Below are 23,175 nucleotides of genomic sequence, written 5' to 3'. Positions count from 1 at the left end.
GCGGTCCTCTCGGTGCCGATGCCTGCTGGGTGCCGAATCCCTCGGCGACCCAGAGCTCTCGGTGCCGACATGGGGAGGAGACCGGTGTCGATGCTTCTTCGATTTCTTCCGAAGCATGTCACCGGAGCTCCCCGGCACCGACGAGGAGGACGTCGAATCCATCCGTCGCTTCCTCGGGGCCGAGACTGAAGAAGGTCGATCTCGGGGGGGCTGTACCGCAGGAGCCCTCAGGGTAGGAGGAGACCCACCCGAGGGCTCACCGCCACCAGCAGGGGAATGGACAGCCCTCACCTGCACTCCACCCGATGCACCACCGTCCGACGACATCAGCAGACGAGGTCCTGGTACCACCGACGTCGATGCAGCTATCCGATGTCTCGGCGCCGATGCAGAGGCCCGATGCCTCGATGCACTCGATGCAGGGGCGGCCGAGGAAGATGGTCTGGACGCTGACGACGTCGATGCACTCGAAGATCCCGGTGCCGATGCCGACGAAGAGCCCGAGAACAACACGTTCCACTGGGCTAGTCTCGCTACCTGAGTCCGCCTTTGAAGAAGGGAACACAGACTACAGTTCTGAGGGCGGTGCTCGGCCCCCAGACACTGAAGACACGACGAGTGTCGATCAGTGAGCGAGATAACCCGAGCGCACTGGGTGCACTTCTTGAAGCCGCTGGAAGGCTTCGATGTCATGGGCGGAAAAATCACGCCGGCGAAATCAAAAGCCGAAATGGCGAAAATTGAAGCACCAAAAATTTAGAGGGAGAAAAAATCTCGACCGAGGCCGAAAAGAGGCCTACCCCGACGACGAAAGAAAACTTACCGGGGCAAAAAGCTGGAAGTACGGGGAGGATTGACACGAAACCCGGTCGAAGGGTTTCCGGAGCACTTCCCGACTAACAAAGCTTTCCCGAAGGAAAAAAACACGCTCAAACAGAATTTGGACGCGCGAGGTCGACTTTCCGGGGCTCGACACGGCGAAAACACGACCGTACCGAGTGCGGACAAAAGAAGACTGGCCGGCTCGAGCCAGTTTCGGGCGGGAAGACGGCCGCGCATGCGCGGTGCGCGCGGGCGCGCGAGGGCTAGCAAAGGACTTTGCTAGTGAAGATTCCGATTGGAGGGGCTGCCGTGGACGTCACCCATCAGTGAGAACAAGCAGCCTGCTTGTCCTCGGAGAAGATATTGATCATATCTGTAGTGTCTCGTACATATGAAGGAATCTGGGGGACAAACGGCCTAAGGAAAAAATCTACAAATGTTGAAAGAGGTTCAAGAATAGAGCCATTTCCAGATACCATGGGTCTGCCTGGTGGGTTATCTAACGATTTGTGTATTTTGGGTAATATGTATATAGAGGGAATAACTAGATGTTTAACTTGGAGGAAATCTCTTTATTTGTCAAGAAGCCCATCCTTGAGGAGATGTTGACAAGTTTCTTAATATCATCTTGTAGAGTTGGTGTAGGATCTTTGTCTAAAGGAACATAATACTCGAGATCGGTATGCTGTCTATTAACCTCTCCAACTGTAATACCTTAACCGCTTCTTCTTTTCAAGTCTGAGTACCTCTCTCTCTATACATAAGGAAAATGTTAAAATATGCGGGTCGATAGGGCCTGGAGGAATCCAAGTGGAGGGTCTCTTAACTACAGAGTTATCAGTAGAAGTAGTAGATGTATTGGAAAAAGCATGAATAATTTGTAATTTACGTTTGAATTTGAAAAGATCTATCCTTGTCTGGAAAGCATTATATTTGACTGTAGGGATGAATGACAGTCCTTTCCGCAGAACTGATATTTCTTGTTCCAAAAGTGATATCTGGGAAAGGTTGAAGATAAGCAGCTTTATCTCTGTTGGTTGTGATAAAATGGCCTCTCTTGGTTGTAGTGATGTAACCTCTCTGGATTGTGTTGATGATCCCGTGGTCCTCTGTAAATTCCCCTTCCCCTGCCTCTCCCTCTCTGGGGAAATACTCTGGTAGAATACTCTCTCTCCATCTGGAGTTCTCTCTCCCTGTGGGGAAGGTAAGATCCTCTGGAGAACTAGTTTGTCCATGGTTTCTTGGTCTCTCTCTCTTTTCCAAAGTTTCTCTAAAAAAAACTGTAGTGTGGTCATGCTCAAGATTGTCTATGGGAGGACATCCTTCATCTGTTGGTGAATTAGGTACTCTGAGTACCTAGGTGGTGGTTGTTGATTGGGTAAGGTGTTGGGGCTACAGAAAGGTGATGTGTATAGATCACCGGAATCACTTCTAATCCTCTTCCGTCTCTGCTCAGTTGGAGTAGTCTGTTTCGAAGGCCTAGGTGATACTGGAGAATGAGCAACGTGATTTAGGTTGGAAGGTAATCTGTCGATTCTCCTACGGGTGGAAAAATTCTCTTTGGGTCTAGAGTAATAAACTTTAGCTCTACTACTACTACTACTTAACATTTCTAGAGCGCTACTAGGGTTACGCAGCACTGTACAAAGGAGCTTACAATCTAAAGGACGAAACATTACCCTTCTTATAATCTAGTTCATCTTTTTGAAATTTACGTATCTTGGTTTCCTTAATTTCGTTTTTGAATTTCACCATTTTAAGGTTAACATCCTTGAAAATCTTCTCAAAGTTCGGATCTAATGACCATGCACTACATATCTTATTGTCTAAAAGTTCTTGTAAAGTAATGCTTTTTCGTTTGGAAGTGTCTACTAATAGAATCATGAGGTCTAAGCTACATTTGTTCAATATACAACACCATTTATCTATAAAAGACTGATCATCTAAAAACATAGTTGGTGCTTTAGTGATTCTAAGACCCCTAGGGATCCTTTTAGCTTTGCAATAATTAAGCATAGCGTTGAAATGCATATTGTTTCTAATGATATTCTTTTCAATTGAATGATATCAAACCATAAGTCCATAAGAGTAAAGGATGACTGTGCAGGATCATCTTCGTACTCTTCCTGATATTGTAGCAGATTATTATATTCTTCTTCACTGTAGAACAGTATATTGTCCCAGCCCTGAGAAGTCATGGTCCGGTCCAGGGGACAAACAAATGGGGTAGGGTCTCCACAAAGTGGATGAACACTAAATCCCACGGGGTAAAGATGCAAAAAAACAAAGTGGAAAGTGGACCAATGACTTCTGGACATAAGAGACTGAGATGGTATATAAAGAAGTAAACTTTATTGTAGACTTGACACAGTACTGTGTTTTGGCCACAGATCTGCCTCAGGAGTCTAAAATATTATTGAAGAAATTTTATTAAAAACAAAAGAACATAAATATAAATTCACAAATTTATGTTTTTCCAAAGAAATATATTTTTTTAATCCTTTAAGGAAATTTTTCAAAAAGTTCCTTAAAAAAACATTCAAAAATTATTGAGGATGAACATGTATATAATTATCAAACGCATAAATAAAAGAGATTTATACATTTAAAAGATAAATACACAAATGATTCTAAAAATTGTAAGGACGATCATGCAAGTAATGAACAAAATTAATAATGTATAAATGACAAAAATAATATATGCAAAAACATTATTTAAATTAAATCGAATCATAAAAGTGTAAAATATATGGTTATAAATACATGAAAACTGACATGGTAATAAACAATTTGTCAGATGAGTTCTTATACACAGGTGGTTCATGTATATTTATACACATAGTAAATTCCATATTGTTAAAGGTATAAAAATATATATAAAAATATAAATCTGATAGAATCCATGTGAAAAATCCACTTACATAAAAATACCATCTAATAAAGTTAAGTACATAAGTATTGCCATACTAGGAAAGACCAAAGGTCCATCAAGCCCAGCATCCTGTTTCCAACAGTGGCCAATCCAGGTCAGAAATACCCGGCAAGATCCCAAAAATGTACAAAACATTTTATATTGCTTATTCCAGAAATAGTGGATTTTCCCCAAGTCCATTTAATAACTGTCTATGGACTTTTCCTTTAGGAAGCTGTCCAAACCTTTTTTAAACTCTGCTAAGCTAACCGCTTTTACCACATTCTCTGGCAACGAATTCCAGAGTTTAATTACACGTTGAGTGAAGAAACATTTTCTCCCATTTGTTTTAAATTTATTACATTGTAGCTTCATCGCATGCCCCCTAGTCCTAGTTCAACTCCACTCATTTTATAGACCTTTATCATATATCTCCCGTCAGCTGCCTTTTCTCCAAGCTGAAGAGCCCTAGCCGCTTTAGCCTTTCCTCATAGGGAGTGGAGGAGTGGCCTAGTGGTTAGGGTGGTGGACTTTGGTCCTGGGGAACTGAGTTCAATTCCCACTTCAGGCACAGGCAGCTCCTTGTGACTCTGGGCAAGTCAATTAACCCTCCATTGCCCCATGTAAGCCGCATTGAGCCTGTCATGAGTGGGAAAGCACGGGGTACAAAAATAAATAAATCCCATCCCCTTTATCATTTTCATCGCCCTCCTCTGTACCTTCGCTAATTCCACTATATCTTTTTTGAGATGCGGCAAGCAGAACTGAACACAATATTCGAGGTGCGGTTGCACCATGGAGCGATACAAAGGCATTATAACATTCTCATTTTTGTTTTCCATTCCTTTCCTAATAATACCTAACATTCTATTTGCTTTCTTAGCCGCAGCAGCACACTGAGCACAAGGTTTCAACGTATCAACGACAACACCTAGATCCCTTTCTTGGCTCGTGACTCCTAACGTGGAACCTTGCATGACGTAGCTATAATTCGGGTTCCTCTTTCCCATATGTATCACTTTGCACTTGCTCACATTAAATGTCATCTGCTATTTAGACACCCAGTCTTGTAAGGTCCTCTTGTAATTATTCATAATCCTCCCACGATTTAACGACTTTGAATAACTTTGTGCCATCAGCAAATTTACTTACCTCACTAGTTACTCCCATCTCTAGGTCATTTATAAATATGTTAAAAAGCAGCAGTCCCAGCACAGAGCCCTCTACACTTCTCCATTGAGAATACTGACCATTTAACCCTACTCTCTGTTTTCTATCTTTAAACCAGTTTTTAATCCACAATAGAACACTACCTCCTATCCCATGACTCTCCAATTTCCTCTGGAGTCTTTCATGAGGTACTTTGTCTAACTCCTTCTGAAAATCCAGATACACAATATCAACCAGCTCCCCTTTATCCACATGTTTGTTCACCCCTTCAAAGAAATGTAGTAGATTGGTGAGGCAAGATTTCCCTTCACTAAATCCATGCTGACTTTGTATCATTAATCCATGCTTTTGAATATGCTCTGTAATTTTGTTCTTAATAATAGTCTCTACCATTTTGCCCAGCACCGACGTCAGATTCACCAGTCTATAATTTACCAGATCTCCTCTGGAACCTTTTTAAAAAATTGGCGTTACATATGCCATCCTCCAATCTTCTGGTACCGCGCTCGATTTTAAGGTCACTCTTCATTTATATAGTAGGATTTCGAAACTATAAATAAATTAATAAGATTGAAGGTAAAATTATGTATAATCATACCTGATAATTTTCTTTCCATTAATCATAGCTGATCAATCCATAGACTGGTGGGTTGTGTCCATCTACCAGCAGGTGGAGATAGAGAGCAAACTTTTGCCTCCCTATATGTGGTCATGTGCTGCCGGAAACTCCTCAGTATGTCGATATCAAAGCTCCATCCGCAGGACTCAGCACCTAGAGAATTACACCCACGAAGGGACACTCTGCCCAGCTCACCACCGCCGAAACGGGGGAGGGGAATTAACCCAGCTCATCCCCACACAAGTGGGGGAGGGGAATCCGTCCAGCTCATCCCCGCGGAGCGGGGGAGGGACACCACACCCGCCGATGCGGGGGGATCTGGCTTATCCTGCAACCGCAACCGCGGGAGGAGCTGACTGACCCTAACACCGCCGAAGCGGGAGGGGTACAAAGCTGCCCTAGAGCCGCACGAAGCGGGAGGGAGTGCCGGCAGAATTTAAATCTCAATCCAGCCCCGAAAACGGAGGGGAGAGGAATGCAGCAGCTCACTGTAACACAAACTCGTCTCAACTCTTGAAGAATCCAAGTGAAGGAAGAACTTGAACACGAAGTCTTTCTGAAGTAACTGAAGACTAAACTTGAACCTGAAATGCAACCAGAATAAAAACAGTACAGATATCTGGGAGGGGCTATGGATTGATCAGCTATGATTAATGGAAAGAAAATTATCAGGTATGATTATACATAATTTTACCTTCCATATCATCAAGCTGATCAATCCATAGACTGGTGGGATGTACCGAAGCAGTACTCACCCAGGGCGGGACATAGAAATCCCTGACCTCAACACTGAAGCTCCAAACCGGGCCTCCGCCCGTGCAGCCACAGTCAAACGGTAATGCTTGGAGAATGTATGAGCCGAAGCCCAAGTTGCCGCCTTGCATATCTCTTCCAAGGAGACGGATCCGGCCTCTGCCATCGAGGCCGCCTGAGCTCTCGTGGAGTGAGCCTTCAGCTGGATAGGCAGCACCTTCCCCGCGGCCACATAAGCCGCTGCAATGGCTTCCTTGACCCATCTTGCCACTGTAGGCTTAGCAGCCTGCAGACCCTTACGAGGACCTGCAAACAGGACAAACAGATGATCCGATTTCCGGAAATCATTGGTCACTTCCAAGTATCTGATGATGACTCGTCTCACATCCAGATAATTAAGAGCAGAGTACTCCTCTGGGTAGTCCTCCCTACGAAAGGAAGGGAGACAGAGCTGCTGATTCACATGGAAGCGAGAAACAATCTTGGGCAGGAAGGAAGGCACTGTGCGAATAGTCACTCCTGCCTCAGTGAACTGCAGAAAAGGCTCTCGACATGAGAGCGCCTGGAGCTCGGAAACTCTTCTGGCTGAAGTGATAGCCACCAAAAAGACTGCTTTCAACGTCAGGTCTTTCAGAGATGCCCTCGACAAGGGTTCAAAAGGCGGCTTCTGCAATGCTCTTAGCACCAGGTTGAGATTCCACGCAGGCACCACTGAGTGCAGAGGAGGGCGCAGGTGATTAACTCCCTTGAGAAAGCGCACCACATCTGGCTGCGAAGCCAGGGAAGCACCCTTCAGGCGGCCCCTGAAGCAAGCCAGAGCCGCTACCTGGACTTTAAGGGAACTGAGCGACAGGCCTTTCTCCAGACCTTCTTGCAGGAACGCCAACACTGAAGAAATTGGAGCAGTGAAGGGAGAAAGAGAGCCTGCTTCACACCACGCTGCAAAGATACGCCAAACTCTGGCGTAAGCAGTAGAAGTAGAGCGCTTCCTCGCTCTCAGCATAGTGGCGATGACCTTGTCTGAGAAGCCCTTCTTCCTCAGACGCTGCCGCTCAATAGCCAGGCCGTAAGACCAAAGGGGGAGGGATCCTCCATCACCACGGGACCCTGATGTAACAGGCCCTGTTCCACTGGCAGTCGCAGAGGATCGTCCACTGAGAGCCTGATCAAGTCCGCATACCAGGGACGCCTGGGCCAATCCGGACCCACCAGGATTACCCTGCCGGGATGCTTTGCCACCCGGTCTAGCACCCTGCCCAACATGGGCCAGGGCGGGAACACATAGAGGAGCTCTTGTGTCGGCCACTGTTGGAGAAGAGCATCTACTCCCAGGGATCGAGGGTCCCGTCCTCTGCTGAAGAAGCGCGGCACTTGGCAATTGGCCGATGACGCCATCAGATCTAGGCTCGGCTGGCCCCAGCGCTTCGTGATGTCCAAAAACGCCTGAGCAGATAGCTGCCACTCTCCGGGCTCCAAGGTATGGCGACTGAGAAAGTCCGCCTTGACATTCATGACTCCGGCAATGTGGGCCGCTGAAAGCTGCTCCAGGTTCGCTTCCGCCCACTGGCAAAGATACATAGCCTCCTTGGCTAGAGGGGCGCTCTTGGTACCTCCCTGGCGGTTGACATAGGCCACAGCCGTGGCATTGTCCGACAGGACCCGTACAGGCTTCCACACCAGTACCGGGATGAACTCCAAAAGCGCCAACCGAATGGCTCTGAGTTCCAGGAGGTTGATAGACCACTTTGCCTCTGCAGGAGACCAGAGCCCCTGCGCTGTCCTTCCCAAGCAGTGGGCTCCCCAGCCCGACAAAGAGGCGTCCGTCGTGACGACAATCCACTCTGGGGTCACCAGAGGCATTCCCGCAGACAATTTGTCTGTCTGCATCCACCAGCTCAGCGCCTTGCGCACTGCTGGGTCCAAGGGAAGCCGCACAGCATAATCCTCCGACATCGGAGTCCAGCGCTGCAACAAGGAGTGTTGAAGTGGTCTCATATGAGCCCTGGCCCAGGGCACTACTTCCATCGTGGCCGTCATAGAGCCCAACAGCTGCACATAGTCCCAAGCCCGAAGAGGAGAGGCTCCCAGGAACTGGTCCACCTGAGCCTGAAGTTTGACAATCCGATTGTCTGGCAGGAACACTCTGCCCACTTGGGTGTCGAATCGAACTCCCAGGTACTCCAGGGACTGAGTCGGGCGCAGCTGGCTCTTCTCCCAGTTGATGATCCATCCCAGGGAGCTCAAAAGAGCAACTACCCGGTCCACAGCTTTGCCGCACTCTGCATAAGAGGGGGCTCGGATCAACCAGTCGTCCAGATAAGGATGGACCTGTATCCCTTCCTTTCGTAGGAAGGCCGCGATGACCACCATTACTTTGGAAAAGGTCCGCGGAGCAGTAGCCAACCCGAATGGGAGGGCTCTGAACTGGAAGTGTCGTCCCAGGACTGCAAAACGCAGAAAGCGTTGATGAGGAGGCCAGATGGGAATATGCAGGTACGCTTCCTTGATGTCCAAGGAAGCCAAGAACTCTCCTGCCTTCACTGCCGCTATAACAGAGCGGAGAGTCTCCATGCGAAAGTGCCGCACTTTCAAGGCCCGATTGACCCCTTTGAGGTCGAGGATAGGCCGGACAGAACCTCCTTTCTTTGGTACCACAAAGTAAATGGAGTAACGTCCCTTGCCAAGCTGACTTTCTGGCACAGGAACGACCGCGCCCAGGCGGATCAGATTGTCCAAGGTCTGCTGCACTGCCACAGCTTTGACCGGAGACTTGCAGGGAGAGAGTACAAACCCGTCTTTTAAGGGTCGGCAGAACTCTAGCTTGTAGCCGTCTCTGATGACTTCCAGCACCCATGCGTCTGAAGTTATTGTGGTCCACTCGCCCAGAAACGAGGACAGCCGTCCTCCAATCTGCACTGGGGCGTGGACCAAGGCCCCGTCATTGGGTACGAGACCCTGGGGGAGGACCGGAGGAAGCACCTCCGGGACGGCGGTCTCTGCGAAAGGAATGCTGCTTGGGGGAGAAATTCCTCTTGAAGGAAGAGGGGGCAGAGGAACCCGACTTGCCCGGGCGGTACCGACGGGCTTCCTGCAACCGTCCTCTGGAGGTACCGGGACGAGTACTAGCCCGAGCCCTGACCTCTGGTAATTTCTTGCCCTTAGACGTGCCGAGATCGGTCACGATTTTGTCCAGCTCGACCCCAAAGAGCAGCTTGCCTTTAAAAGGCAATCTAGCCAGGCGGGATTTAGAGGCGTGGTCAGCAGACCAATGTTTCAGCCAAAGCCACCGCCGCGCAGAGATTGTCTGAGCCATGCCTTTAGCTGAGGCCCTCAAGACATCATACAGCAAGTCTGCCAAATAGGCTAAGCCCGATTCCAGGGCCGGCCAATCAGCCCTCAAGGAATGATCCGAGGGGGAAGCCCGCTGCACCATAGTCAGGCACGCCCTGGCCACATAGGAGCCGCAAACTGAGGCCTGCAAACTTAAAGCAGCCGCCTCAAAGGACGACCTTAAGGCCGCCTCCAATCTTCTGTCTTGGGCGTCCTTTAGGGCCGTGCCACCTTCCACCGGCAACGCTGTTTTCTTAGTCACCGCAGTGATTAAAGAATCCACGGTAGGCCACAGATAGGCCTCACGTTCACTCACAGCCAAAGGATAGAGGCGGGACATAGCCCTAGCCACTTTAAGGCTCGCTTCCGGGACATCCCATTGAGCCGAAATTAAGGTGTGCATGGCATCATGCACGTGGAAGGTTCTAGGCGGGCGCTTCGTCCCCAGCATAATGGCAGAGCCAACAGGGGCTGAGGGAGAGACGTCCTCCGGAGAGGAAATCTTCAAAGTGTCCATGGCCTGTAACAACAGGTTGGGCAAATCCTCTGGGCTAAAAAGCCGCGCTGCAGAGGGGTCATCCGCTCCATCCGAGCGGGGATCCGTCTCCTCCAAGGACTCCGCAAAGGACCGTTGGGAGACCTCAGACACGCTGCCCTCATCTACATCGGAGGAGACAAAGTCCTCCAAGGCCTGGGAATCAACCCGAGGGCGTTTACCTCTGGGAACCTCAACCTCTTTACCAGACGAGGGAGCAGGGGCAGCGTTTTGCATGAGGAAAGCCTGATGCAGCAGCAAAACAAACTCGGGGGAGAAACCCCCCAGACTGTGCACTTCCGAAGCCTGGGCAACAGCCCTAGACGCACCCTCAACCGGCGCTCGCAAGAGCGGGGGAGAGACATGCTGCGCATCCAAAATGGCGTCCGGCGCGACACTCCGCGAAGGAGCCGCGCGGGAAGAACGGCGCTTAACTTTAGCCGCTTTTGTGCCGTCGCCCAAATTAAGGGCGTTCATGGCATTAATGTCTCCAACCTCAAGGGCGGCCCACGAAGAAGCCGTCCGAGCCGCGTGGCCGGCCAAGATGGTGGAGGCGAGGAGCGGGGGATGGGCGTTTATGGCGGGAAAAACCGCCACGCCGGAGGAAGGACCGGGACATTCATCGGTCACGAAACTGTCACCCAACAAGGGCGAATCAGGCTGTAAGACCCCCGCATCCCCTCTAGAAGCGCTCAAGCGATCCGGGGAGCGACCCTTTGCGCCCTCGCCCTCCGACGCCATATGCCACGAGGAGAAGAATCGGGGAACCCCCTGCCCGCTATAAAAAGGTAAAAATTACCTGCTGTCCGCTCCGAGCTGTAACGAACTGGGTGTCCCAGTGAGTAGCTGCAATGAACGTTTAAATAAACGTCGAAATAAACGCCTTTAAGGACGTTTAAAAATTTTTTTTTTTTTTTTTTTTTTAACGGAGCCAGCGGGAGGGGGGAGAAAAGGAGGGACCTGGCACCACCAGGTTTGCACTTGCTCAAAAGAGCCCTCAACCCCAGGCACTCAACAAAACCTAAAAATTAGGCTTGGAGGCATAGCCAGAGCTGCTGCTGTGTGTGACCACCACCTGCTGAGATAGAGAACATACTGAGGAGTTTCCGGCAGCACATGACCACATATACTACTACTACTACTACTATTTAGCATTTCTATAGCGCTACAAGGCATACGCAGCGCTGTACAAACATAGAAGAAAGACAGTCCCTGCTCAAAGAGCTTACAATCTAATAGACAAAAAATAAATAAAGTAAGCAAATCAAATCAATTAATGTGAACGGGAAGGAAGAGAGGAGGGTAGGTGGAGGCGAGTGGTCACAAGTGGTTACGAGTCAAAAGCAATGTTAAAGAGGTGGGTTTTCAGTCTAGATTTAAAGGTGGCCAAGGATGGGGCAAGACGTAGGGGCTCAGGAAGTTTATTCCAGGCGTAGGGTGCAGCGAGATAGAAGGCGCGAAGTCTGGAGTTGGCAGTAGTGGAGAAGGGAACAGATAAGAAGGATTTATCCATGGAGCGGAGTGCACGGGAAGGGGTGTAGGGAAGGACGAGTGTGGAGAGATACTGGGGAGCAGCAGAGTGAATACATTTATAGGTTAGTAGAAGAAGTTTGAACAGGATGCGAAAACGGATAGGGAGCCAGTGAAGGGTCTTGAGGAGAGGGGTAGTATGAGTAAAGCGACCCTGGCGGAAGATGAGACGGGCAGCAGAGTTTTGAACCGACTGGAGAGGGGAGAGGTGACTAAGTGGGAGGCCAGCAAGAAGCAGATTGCAGTAGTCTAAACGAGAGGTGACAAGGGTGTGGATGAGGGTTTTGGTAGAGTGCTCGGAAAGAAAGGGGCGGATTTTACGGATGTTGTAAAGAAAGAAACGACAGGTCTTGGCGGTCTGCTGGATATGAGCAGAGAAGGAGAGAGAAGAGTCAAAGATGACCCCAAGGTTTCGAGCTGAGGAGACAGGGAGAATGAGAGAGCCATCAACAGAAATAGAAAACGGGGGGAGCGGGGAGGTGGGTTTGGGGGGGAAAATGAGAAGCTCGGTTTTGGTCATATTTAATTTGCTCTCTATCTCCACCTGCTGGTAGATGGACACAACCCACCAGTCTATGGATTGATCAGCTTGATGATATGGAAAAGGACCTTTCATATGTTTTAGTAGAGACCCAGGAAATGTAAATGGCATCAAATAGCATTAAAAAACATTAAGAAATGCATTGAATAATTTGTATTAAAAAAAAAGGAAGTGGCAAACAATATATATATAAATAATGTGTAAGTTAATTCAAAAAAGATTTTGTAAATAATGTAACAATATTGATGGAAATCAAACATATAAATGGCAAGTGACCAACTCACCTGCAAATGCGCAGTAGAGACTTCCCTCTCTGTCCCGCCCTCGCGTCAAGACGTGATGACGTCAGAGGGCGGAACAGAGAGGGAAACGGAGTCGGCCGCTGCCGCTGGAGCCTGGAAAAGAACATCGCGTGCAACAACCTCCACTCTCCCCCCATCCCCGCTGCCGCTCCCGCCCCCCCCCCCCATATCGGGCCCCCTGCACTGACCTGACAGCGCCTCTCACCTCCATGTGGAAGAGCTGCAAGCAGCAACAGAGCAATCTGCTGCTGGCTGAAGCGCTTTCACATGGAGGTGAGAGGCGCTGTCAGGTCAGTGCAGGGGGCCCGGCATGGAGGGGGGAGGGAGCGGCGGCGAGGAGGGTAGCTGGAAATCTCGCCCGTTTTAACGGGCTTAACGGCTAGTAAAACTAGAAATAGAATAAATTCAAACAATGAAAAAAGAATAAAAAAATAATAAAAATACAAATATAAATAAAAATACAAGTACCAAACAAGTATGAACTATTTGTTGCATAAAAAAATCATTAAAAATCTGCGTAAATTGACTATGAACAATTAAAATTGACAAAAAAGATCAATACTGCTATAGCCTCCAAATTATAGCTACGTAATGCAAGGTTCCACGTTAGGGATCACATACCAAGAAAGGGATCTAGGTGTCGTCGTTGATGATACGTTGAAACCTTCTGCTCAGTGTGCTGCTGCGGCTAAGAAAGCGAATAAAATGTTAGGTTTTATTAGGAAAGGAATGGAAAACAAAAATGAGGACGCTATAATGCCTTTGTATCGCTCCATGGTGCGACCACACCTCGAATATTGTGTTCAATTCTGGTCACCGCATCTCAAAAAAGATATAGTGGAATTAGAAATGGTACAGAGAAGGGAGATGAAAATGATAATGGGGATGGGATGATTTCCCTATAAGGAAAGGCTGAGCAGCTAGGGCTCTTCAGTTTTGAGAAAAGACGGCTGAGGGGAGATATGGATAGAGATCTATAAAATAATGAGTGGAGTGGAATGGGTAGACATGAATCGTTTTCTCTTTCCAAAAATACTAGGACTAGGGGTCATACAATGAAGCTACAAAGTAGTAAATTTAATACGAATCAGAGAAAATGTTTCTTCACTCAACATGTAATTAAACTGTGGAATTCGTTGCCAGAGAATGTGGTAAAGGAGATTAGTTTAGCGGGGTTTAAAAAAAGGTCTGGATGGCTTCCTAAAGGAAAAGTTCATAGACCATTATAAAAATGATTTGGGGAAAATCCACTGCGTATTTCTGGGATAAGTAGCAAAAAAATGTATTAAACTTTGGGATCTTACCAGGTATTTGTGACCTGGATTGGCCACTGTTGGAAACAGGATGCTGGGCTTGATGGACCTTTAGTCTGTCCCAGTGTGACAATACTTATGTATTTATGCACTGTCAAGCTAGAGTTAAAGCACTGAGAAAGAATGCTAAAAGAGAATATAAAGAAAAACTTGCTGCAGAAACAAAAAGAACTCACATTAACACCTTTTTCAGGTGCATCAGAAGGAGAAAGCTTGTGAGAAAATCCATGGGACCATTAGATCATGGAGGAGCAAAAGGGGCACTCAGGGAGGACAAGACCACAGTGGAGAGACTGAATGAATTCTTTGCTTTGGTTTTTACGGAAGAAGATATAAGAGATCTACCTGTATCAGAAATGGTTTTCAAGGGTGACGATGCAGAGGAACTGAAAGAAATTTCAATGAACCTGGAAGACGTACTGAGCCAAACTGACAAGTTAAAGAGTGATAAATCACCTGGATCGGATGATATACACCCCAAGGTACTGAAAGAACTCAAACATGAAATTGCTGATCTGTTGTTAGTGGTCCTTAACCCATCATTAAAATCGTCCGTAGTACCTAAAGACTGGAGGGTGGCCAATTTTTAAAAAGGGTTCAATTTGTGATTGGGGAATTACAGACCAGGTAAGCTTGACATCAGTGCCAGGCAAGATAATGGAAACTATTATAAAGAATATTACAGAACACAGACAAACATGGTTTAATGGGACAGAGCCAGCATGGGTTCAGCCAAGAGAAGTCTTGCCTTACCAATCTGCTTCATTTCTTTGAAGGCGTGAATAAACATGTGGATAACTGGTTAGAGTTGGTGTACTGTATCTAGATTTTCAGAAAGCTTTTGACAAAGTTCCTCATAAGACACTCCAGAGAAAATTAAAAAGTCATGTGATAGAAGGCAATGTCCTTCTGTGGATTAGGAATTGATTATTAAATAGAAAACAGAGGGTAGGGTTAAATGGCCATTTTTCTCCAATGGAGGAGGGTGAATAGAGGAGTAGCTGCAGGAATCTGTACTGAGAACAGTGCTGTTTATATTTATAAATGATCTGCAAATTGGAACGAGTGAGGTGTTTAAATTTGCAGATGGCACAAAACTATTCAAGGTTGTCAAAACGCATGTGGATTATGAAAAATTACAGGAAGACCTTAGGAAACTGGAAGATTGGGCATCCAAGTGGCAGATGACATTTAATGTGGACAAATGCAAAATGACGCACATTGGGAAGAATAATCTAAATCATAGTTACCTGATGCTAGGGTCCACCTTAGGAGTCAGCACTCAAGAAAAAGATCTAGGTGTCATTGTAGACGAACTGCTGAAATATCTTACCCAATGTGTGGCAGCCAAAAAAGCAAACAGGATGCTAGGAATTATTAGGAAAGGTATGCAAAATAAAACAGAGTATTATAATGCCACTGTATCGCTCCAAGGTGCGATATCACCTTGAGTATTACAATCATTTCTGGTCGCTGTATCTCAAAAAAGATATAGCGGAATTAGAAAAGGTTCAAAGAAGAGCAACCAAAACGATAAAGGGGATGGAACTCCTCCCCGTATGAAGAAAGGCTAAAGAGGTTGGGGCTCTTCAGCTTGGCAAGGAGACAGATTGGGGGGGGGGGGGTAAGATTGAGGTCTATAAATAATCTTGAGTGGTGCCAACAGGTAAAAGTGAATTGATTTTTCACTCTTTCAAAACGTACAAAGACCAGGGGGACACTTTATGAAATCACATGGAAATACTTTTAAAACAAATGGGAAGAAATATTTTTTTTCACTCAGAACAGTTCTAAACATGGAATGCTGCTACTAATTGGGTTTTTGTCAGGTACTTGTGACCTGGATTGGCCACTGTTGGAAACAGGATACTGGGCTAGATGGACCATTGGTCTGATCCAGTATGGTTATTCTTATGTTCTTATGAAATCAGAGACCAAGTGTATTTCAGTAGGATTTAGCACAGTACATAAGCATAAGCACCGCCACACTGGGAAAAGACCAAGGGTCCATCAAGCCCAGCATCCTGTCTCTGACAGCGGCCAATCCAGGCTTCAAGAACCTGGCAACCCCCCCCCCCCCCCCCCCCCCCCCCAAAAAAAAAAAAAAAAAAAAAAATTACTAATGTTCAATGGACTTTTCCTTCAGGAATCTGTCCAAAACCCCCTTAAACTCCGTAAGGCCAGCCACTGCCACCACATTCTCCGGCAACAAGTTCCAGAGTCCAACTACACGCTGAGTAAAGAAAAACTTTCTCCTATTTGTTTTAAATCTACCATATTCTAGCTTCATCTTGTAGAGTACCGAATTATTTTTATTCAAATTTAAATCACTAGTCAGCCAAATACAAATAATGTACCTGGGCACTATGTAGGGCTGAACTGAATCGAACATGAATATTCAGTACAGCCCTAGTCTTATGACACTTTTTTGTCTCTTGACTGAGGGGATTGTATTAAGGATTCTTACTTGGACTTCTTAGAAATAGCTGTTTGTCCTTAACTGTGGTGTATGGAAGCACAGGATACTCTGCTTAACTCAGCCCATAGGCTGAAAGAATGGGGTGAAGCTGCGAACCTGTGAGATCCTGCTATCAGGAAGGAAACCACTCCCAATATTGCAGCTGAAGCTGTTATCTGAGAAGGCTCTCCATCAGAACCTATGATAGGCCCGGTGAAGTGCTAGCAGCAGAACTGACTGACTTCAAAAGGCACCATGGCCATATTCACAGTACAGCCATGACAGGAAATCTGAGCCAATGGTGATCAAAACTGAAGCACCGTTATCACTGTTGCCCTCTGGGCAAATTTTTACTCTCTACAGCTGAATTTATACTTTATTTTCTTTTTAGTGAAGCGGATGAAGGAGGGCTGCAACAGCTCAGCTCCATGGATAAAGACGACAAAGCCCAACAGGCTGACAGAGGAGATGTGAGAATCCCCACAGCCTCAAAGAAGCCAAAAAGGCTTCTATACTGAAGGAGGTCTCTGGGTACTCTGGCTCTGTCATGTGACATCACTAGCAATGTGCCTGCATTGCAGTGTTTTCTTTGGAAAAAGTATGAACCTTTGGTCAAAACAATTTGGTAGTTACAGTTCAATTTTTCAGGGTATTTTACTTCTAGAAGTTTCAAAAAAAAAAAAAAACCAAACAAAAACAGCAGCTATTGTACTTGCCATTTCTTCATCTTCGGCTAGAACCAAATCATAATCACTCAGTGCTACACAAAAGATTATTGCTGTAACACCTTCAAAACAGTGAATCCACTTCTTGCGTTCAGATCTCTGTCCTCCCACATCAAACATTCTGCAAAGCGAAAAACATGTTGGCAGAACTTTCAGTATATATGAGAATATGAAGTAACTGCTGCAGCAATTAGCACGTATGAGCATCACTGCTCAAAGAGTAACAAAAACAACTTTAATCACTACACCTTCTGTCCACCTCCTAATAATAAATTTTTCATCTGTCTAGACATTTTCCAGTAATTCTTAAACTGAAATATACATCTAAATAATATTTTTACTATCTTGTATTAGTTTATTTATTTGTTTGTTGCATTTGTATCCCACATTTTCCCACCTATTTGCAGGCTCAATGTGGCTTACATGGTACCGTGTCGACTTTTGCCGATTCCGGTATGAACAAATACAAGGTGATATTGTGGTACAGTAAGATTTATGTGAGATATACACATTGGGGGATCTTCGAGAGGAAGAGTTAAGTATGTCCATTACGTGCTTTGGTTTCATTGTGTTGCAGGTATTCAGGCTTTTATGTTGGGTCGGTGGGGTATGCCTTTTTGAACAGGTTTGTTTTTAGTGATTTCCGGAAATTTAGGTGGTCATACATTGTTTTAACGGCTTTTGGCAGTGTGTTCCATAGTTGTGTGCTTAAATAGGAGAAGCTGGATGCATACGTTGATTTGTACATATTATAAAATCTAACAGGTCCAGGACAAGCAAGCTGCATACTCAGAACTATTGCAAGAAGGCATAATCTCAACCAGGAAATAATTTACAGCAAATGTTTTATATAGCAGTCACTACATGTGAAATATTGTGTCTAGCAATTAAACAAAATCAAAACATTTAGCATACCTGCCAAATCTCCTGCATTCAGCGAGACTCCCGCTATGGCAAGTCATCTCCCGTCAAAGCGGGAAAATTTCTTGCTGCGATCCGCCACTACTGTTGCTGCTTCTCGCTTGAGCAGCTGCAGCAAAAGTAAAACAGGCGTGGGGCCGCAGCAGCCTTCAGGATGCGCTGTAGGCTCTGCCGGTCCTCTGCCCCCGAAACAGGAAATTGACATCAGTGGGGGGCAGAGGACAGCAGAGCCAACACAACATGCCTGAAGGCTGCTGTGGGTCTGCACTTTTCTTCTTTTGCTAGCGCTGCCGCTGCAACATAGGGAAGGAGCGAGGAAACACGGGGTACTGGCTGAAAAGGGTAAGGGAATGGGGAAGTGTATCCAGAGGGAGGTAGAAGGTGATAAATGGAGAGAGCAGAAGGGAGAAAAAGAAAGAAGAGTGAGGATGCTGGAGGGTAGAGAGAGAAAGAGATGGGTAGAGAAAGAAGGGACAAGGAAAAAGGCAAGGGAGAGAAGCTGCTGGGGAGAAGGAAGGGAAGCAAGGGGGAGACCCTGGTTGGTCAGATGGAGAGAAAGAGAAGAAATGCTGGGTGAAAGGAGGGAGAGAATGAGGAAAAATGCTAGGAAGGGGAGAAAGAGGGAAGACGCTGGATGGAAGAGGGGTACAGAGAGAGGGGGGGAGTGGAAAGATGGGGGGAGAAAAAAAGAGGACATGGGAAAGGGCAGGAGAGAGAGAGAGAAGCATGGGGAGAAACTGGGGGACAGCTTAGCTGGTCAGACAGAGAAATGCTGGATGAAAGGAGGAAGAGGAAAAATGCTGGAAGGACGGGGCACAAAGAGGGAAGATGCTGGATGGAAGGGTAGGGAGAGAGAAAGACAGGAAGGATGGGGTGAGAGAGGATATGCTGAATGGAAAAGGGCAGAGAAAAAACAGTCTAGAAGGAAGGGAAGATAGCGGGAGAGAATGGATAGAAGGATTGGGAGAGGGTAATGGGTGGAAGGATGGGGACAGAAAGAGGAATGACATTGGTTGGAAGGGTAGGAGAAAAAGAGTGAAGGTGGATGGAAGGATAGGGAGAGAGAGGAGACAATGGATGGAAGAATGCAGAGAGAGAGTGGGAGACACTGGACGGATGTGGAGAGAAAGCGGGGAGATGCTGAATGGAAAGGGGGAGAGAATAGAGTTAGTGAAAGATTGGAGAATAAGAGGAAGGGGCATGGGGGAGAACAAGAGAGAGGAAAATATGAAAAGCCATAGGTAGATGAAGTAAAAGAGGGAAATTAAAGAATGGATTGTAAGAATGAATTAAATCTGGACAGAGAGAGGGGCAGAAAAATAAATTGAAGAAAACAAAGAAAAAGGGAGAGAAAATGACAAATGGACAGGAAACTGGCAAGAGATTTAAGAGAAGACAAAGGAAAGCAGAATCAAGAAACTGGGACCAACACAATTAGAAAAAGTAAATGGCCAGACAACAAAGGTACAGAAACTAAGTTTATTTTTAATTTAGGATAAAGTAATGTGGTAGCTGTGTTATTGAAGGTTAATAAATGCAAATAAAACACAAAATAGAAAATAAGGCGATACCTTCACTGAGTTTAAAACATTTTTGATTAGCCTTCAGAGACCAGCACTTCCTTCCTCAGGTCACGAGAGGATACCATAACAGCATTATACTGTCCTGACCTGAGGCAGGAGGTTTTGGCCTCTGAAAGCTAACTGAAAAGGATATGAGGCTATTAAATAAAATATTTTCTGAAATGGCCATGGGATTGAGGTGTGCCAGGGAGTGGAGCAGGGCTTGGGGGCGTGTACCTAAATCTCCCTCTCAAACATTGGGACCCCTTGGCAGCTCTGATGTAGCAAAATTTTAAATACAAGAGAATGATTACTTTTTCCCCCTAATCATAAAGAGGGCAATAAATACATTTTTTATAGATAAAATATTGTTGGTAAAGGGATGGGGAGATGGGAAAAGGTACAAGATGATTAAAAATAGGAAAACAACAACAATTTTAAGAGAAAATGAAAGTTAGCTTTGATTATCGCCGACATCAATTTCAGTAATTAGCTACTTTGTTCTACAACATAATTCCTTGGTTAATATGTGAGTGTGAGGAGGGGGGGACAGAAAGGCATGTGACAGTAAGCTATGCTACTGAATTGATGGTAGCATAGCTGTACTTTACCGCCTCCTTATGAGGTGGTAGTAAACTGGGCTATCGGTAGTTGGGACAGCTAGCACATAGTAATGACTTGTTTTCTAGCTGCCCAGCTGGCCACACCACCACCCTGTGTGTCACACCCAGACCTGGCCTACTCCCTTATTAAACAGCTAATGTGGTATTATACGTATTGGCTTCTATTTTAGTACACATAGCGCAGGCCTGTGCTATCATCTACCGCACTGAAAACACCACTTAATGCCATTTACTAAAAGATCCTCTTAGTGCAAAGTGAATCAGTTACTTGATCTCATTCATTAACGTAAGAGTGTAAGAATAGCCACACTGGGTCAGAACAATGGTTCATTTAGCCCAGTATCCTGCTTCCAACAGTAGCCAATCCAGGTCACAAGTACCTGACAGAAACCCAGTTAGTGGCAACATTCCATGTAACCAATCCTAGGGCAAGCAGTGGCTTCCCACATGTCTGTCTCTCTCAATAAGAGACTATAGACTTTTCCTCCAGGAACTCGACCAAACCTTTTTTAAACCGCTGTTACCACATCCTCCAGCAATGAGCTTAACTATTCTTTGAGTGAAAAAAAATATTTTCTCCTGTTTTAGTATTTCCATGTAATTTCATTGAGTGTCCCCCTGCTCTATATCCCCCCCTCAGCCATCTCTTTTCAAGCTGAAGAGCCCTAAACTCTTTAGCCTTTCCTCATATGAGAGGAGTTCCTTTCACTCTCTCATTTTGGTTACTCTTCTTTGAACCTTCTCTTTCGACTATGCTGCTGATAGTTGTTTAGGATGAACCCAGTTAAGAGTCATCACATCCAAACTTCCTCTTTTCTGCTGGTCTCGGAACAAAAGGAAGAAAGCTAAGCTTGAAAATTGGTATTTTTAAGTTGATATTGCCTCCTTCTTGGTCAAAGTTTTGAATGAGAAATAAATTGAACTGCTAGCCCTTTTTTTGCATCTGTTTCTTAAAATTTTGTGTACTTTTAAGATAAATTTTTATAGATTAAGTATAAATATTACGCCATTGTATGTCTTAAAATGTTTCTAGTCTGTGATTTGCATCAAATTCCAACTGAGTAGGAGAGGGCAAAAACAAAAATAAAGCTTTGTGGCGCAAGAAAATAGGAACCTTCTAAAAATGAAGAATGGGAAATCATTATTTAGAGGAAGACAAAACATACTTCTATGGGATGAGTAAGGACATTTTAATAACTTTTTGAGATATGTCTGAGAGACACTGCTGCATTTTAATTAATTGGAAGGACTTCTCACTCTGTGCCTGCTGGAAAATTGTCTTTAGTGAATAAGACCCAATGTGTTTGAGAAGCTATTGTCCTGTAATTTTATAATGGCATCAGCTAAACTTTTATAATACTCTTCCTACATTTTCTTGTTTTGCTTTATTTTCTACCATGTAAGATACTTTCTTTTACAATGTAAGCCGCACTGAGCCTGCTGTATGTGGGAAAGCGCGGGGTACAAATGTAATAAATAAATAAATAAACAAACCTTTTTCCATATCAAGTGGTCTGGTCCCTGCGCGGCGACCATCATGGATTTCGATGAAATTTTCTGTGAACATTCATACATGTCCCCAGTGAACATTGGTAAAGTTTTACGTTCGCCGATGCAATACTTGCTGAGATACAGTAATCTGTTTGACCCCATACTGAAGCCTTCTATGGTATGACTCCAAGATTTCGGCAACTTTGAGACACTATCTCCGGCAATATTATGTTGAAACAAAACTTGGCCATCTTGTACAACTTTTTGCGCTCTATTAAACAAAATAATAAAACAATCTTCATGAACGATTTCCATGAAGAAAACTTGGAGCAAACTTGGTCCGAAAAATTTGCGGCACAAATATTAAGAAAATGAAATTTTATATTCGAAAACCTTGTGCTGATAAGTTATGTGCAAAGTTTCACGTTTATCACACCTTTAATTCCAGAGATATAAAAAGCCAAACTTTACAAATATTTTCCATTAGTTCACAAACTGAGTGTAAAGTTGATGATTTTTGCAAAAATGCCAAAAATAGGGTATTTTTAGCCTACAAGAAAAGACCTTCTGGAAACTCTTTTTAATCATTTTCATTAGAGCATGTTTCAAACCCCTTAAAGTAGGGTTGGTTTTTCATCGCTGACATATAAGGCCCTAGAAATAGGGACAAAGTTGAGGACGTTGCTATCGCAACGTCATATACTTCAACATGCATTTTTCTATATTGTGTCCTTTTCTTTCCATTTCTGAAGTTTAAAGTGTATAATTCATTTTTTGTATGCTATATGAATCTGTTAGTCTACTAGCGGTGCTTCTACACTAATGACATTGGTTAAATTATTCTGTAAGTACCTTATTGATGCCGCACATTAGCATGTTTTGGCTATAGGATTCCGTACTGTGCAGGTGTAGTTGTATGTTTCTGTCATAACATAAGAATATTTATAACTTCTCTTTTTCAGATTTGCATTAATTTAATACACTTACTTCATAATATTAATTATTGAGATTTTGCTTAATATGCGAAAAATTGTCAAAGAGTCAACTGACAATCCCACTTTGCCCATTAGCGTTGTTGGAAAATAATTGTCATCAACTTGCCACCATGGTTCATTTTATTCTAAAGAAATTGTGCTGTATTATGTGCACAGCTTGTCTGCCAATGAAAAAAATGCTCATTACTCGGCGATTAGAGGTTGAGTTCACAGACGAACAAATCTGCCTGCATCACAAAGTGATGTAGTTGGAAAAGTACGAAATCAAGCAAAAGTCGTGCTGCAACCCATTCGGCAAACAAAATCACATAGTTAAACATGGACTGTTGAAAGTCGATCTAGTCATGTCTGATGATCTGAAAAAATTGAAAACAAATGTGACGCCGGGCCAAAAAATGTGTTCCAAGTGTAAAGCCAAATATGTTTCTATGGTCGAAAGCAAGGCAGAGTCATTGTCATCAGAAAATTACGATATGGACATTTCAGACATACTTGATCAAAGTTTGACTGATTTGGGGACTTCTCCATTAAAAATTCGGAGGTTGGCCAGAAGGGATAAAACTGGATATGTGAA

The 23,175-nt window shown here is 45.0% G+C and overlaps 1 protein-coding gene across 2 annotated transcripts in view; it reads right to left on the bottom strand.

Annotated features, from left to right (window-relative positions):
• LOC115478743 (guanine nucleotide-binding protein G(i) subunit alpha-1) overlaps positions 1 to 23,175 on the bottom strand; it is a 188,392-nt gene that overhangs the window by 60,615 nt on the left and 104,602 nt on the right. For both annotated transcript variants that reach the window (XM_030216312.1, XM_030216313.1), the window contains exon 6: positions 17,001 to 17,130. In XM_030216312.1, the coding sequence (XP_030072172.1) occupies positions 17,001 to 17,130 (130 nt within the window). The remainder of the gene's footprint in view (positions 1 to 17,000; positions 17,131 to 23,175) is intronic.

This window comes from Microcaecilia unicolor, chromosome 10, assembly GCF_901765095.1.
Source record: "Microcaecilia unicolor chromosome 10, aMicUni1.1, whole genome shotgun sequence".
Classification (NCBI taxonomy): domain Eukaryota; kingdom Metazoa; phylum Chordata; class Amphibia; order Gymnophiona; family Siphonopidae; genus Microcaecilia; species Microcaecilia unicolor.
Note: the sequence above shows the minus strand (reverse complement) of the source record. Positions and strands in the feature narration are given on the sequence as shown.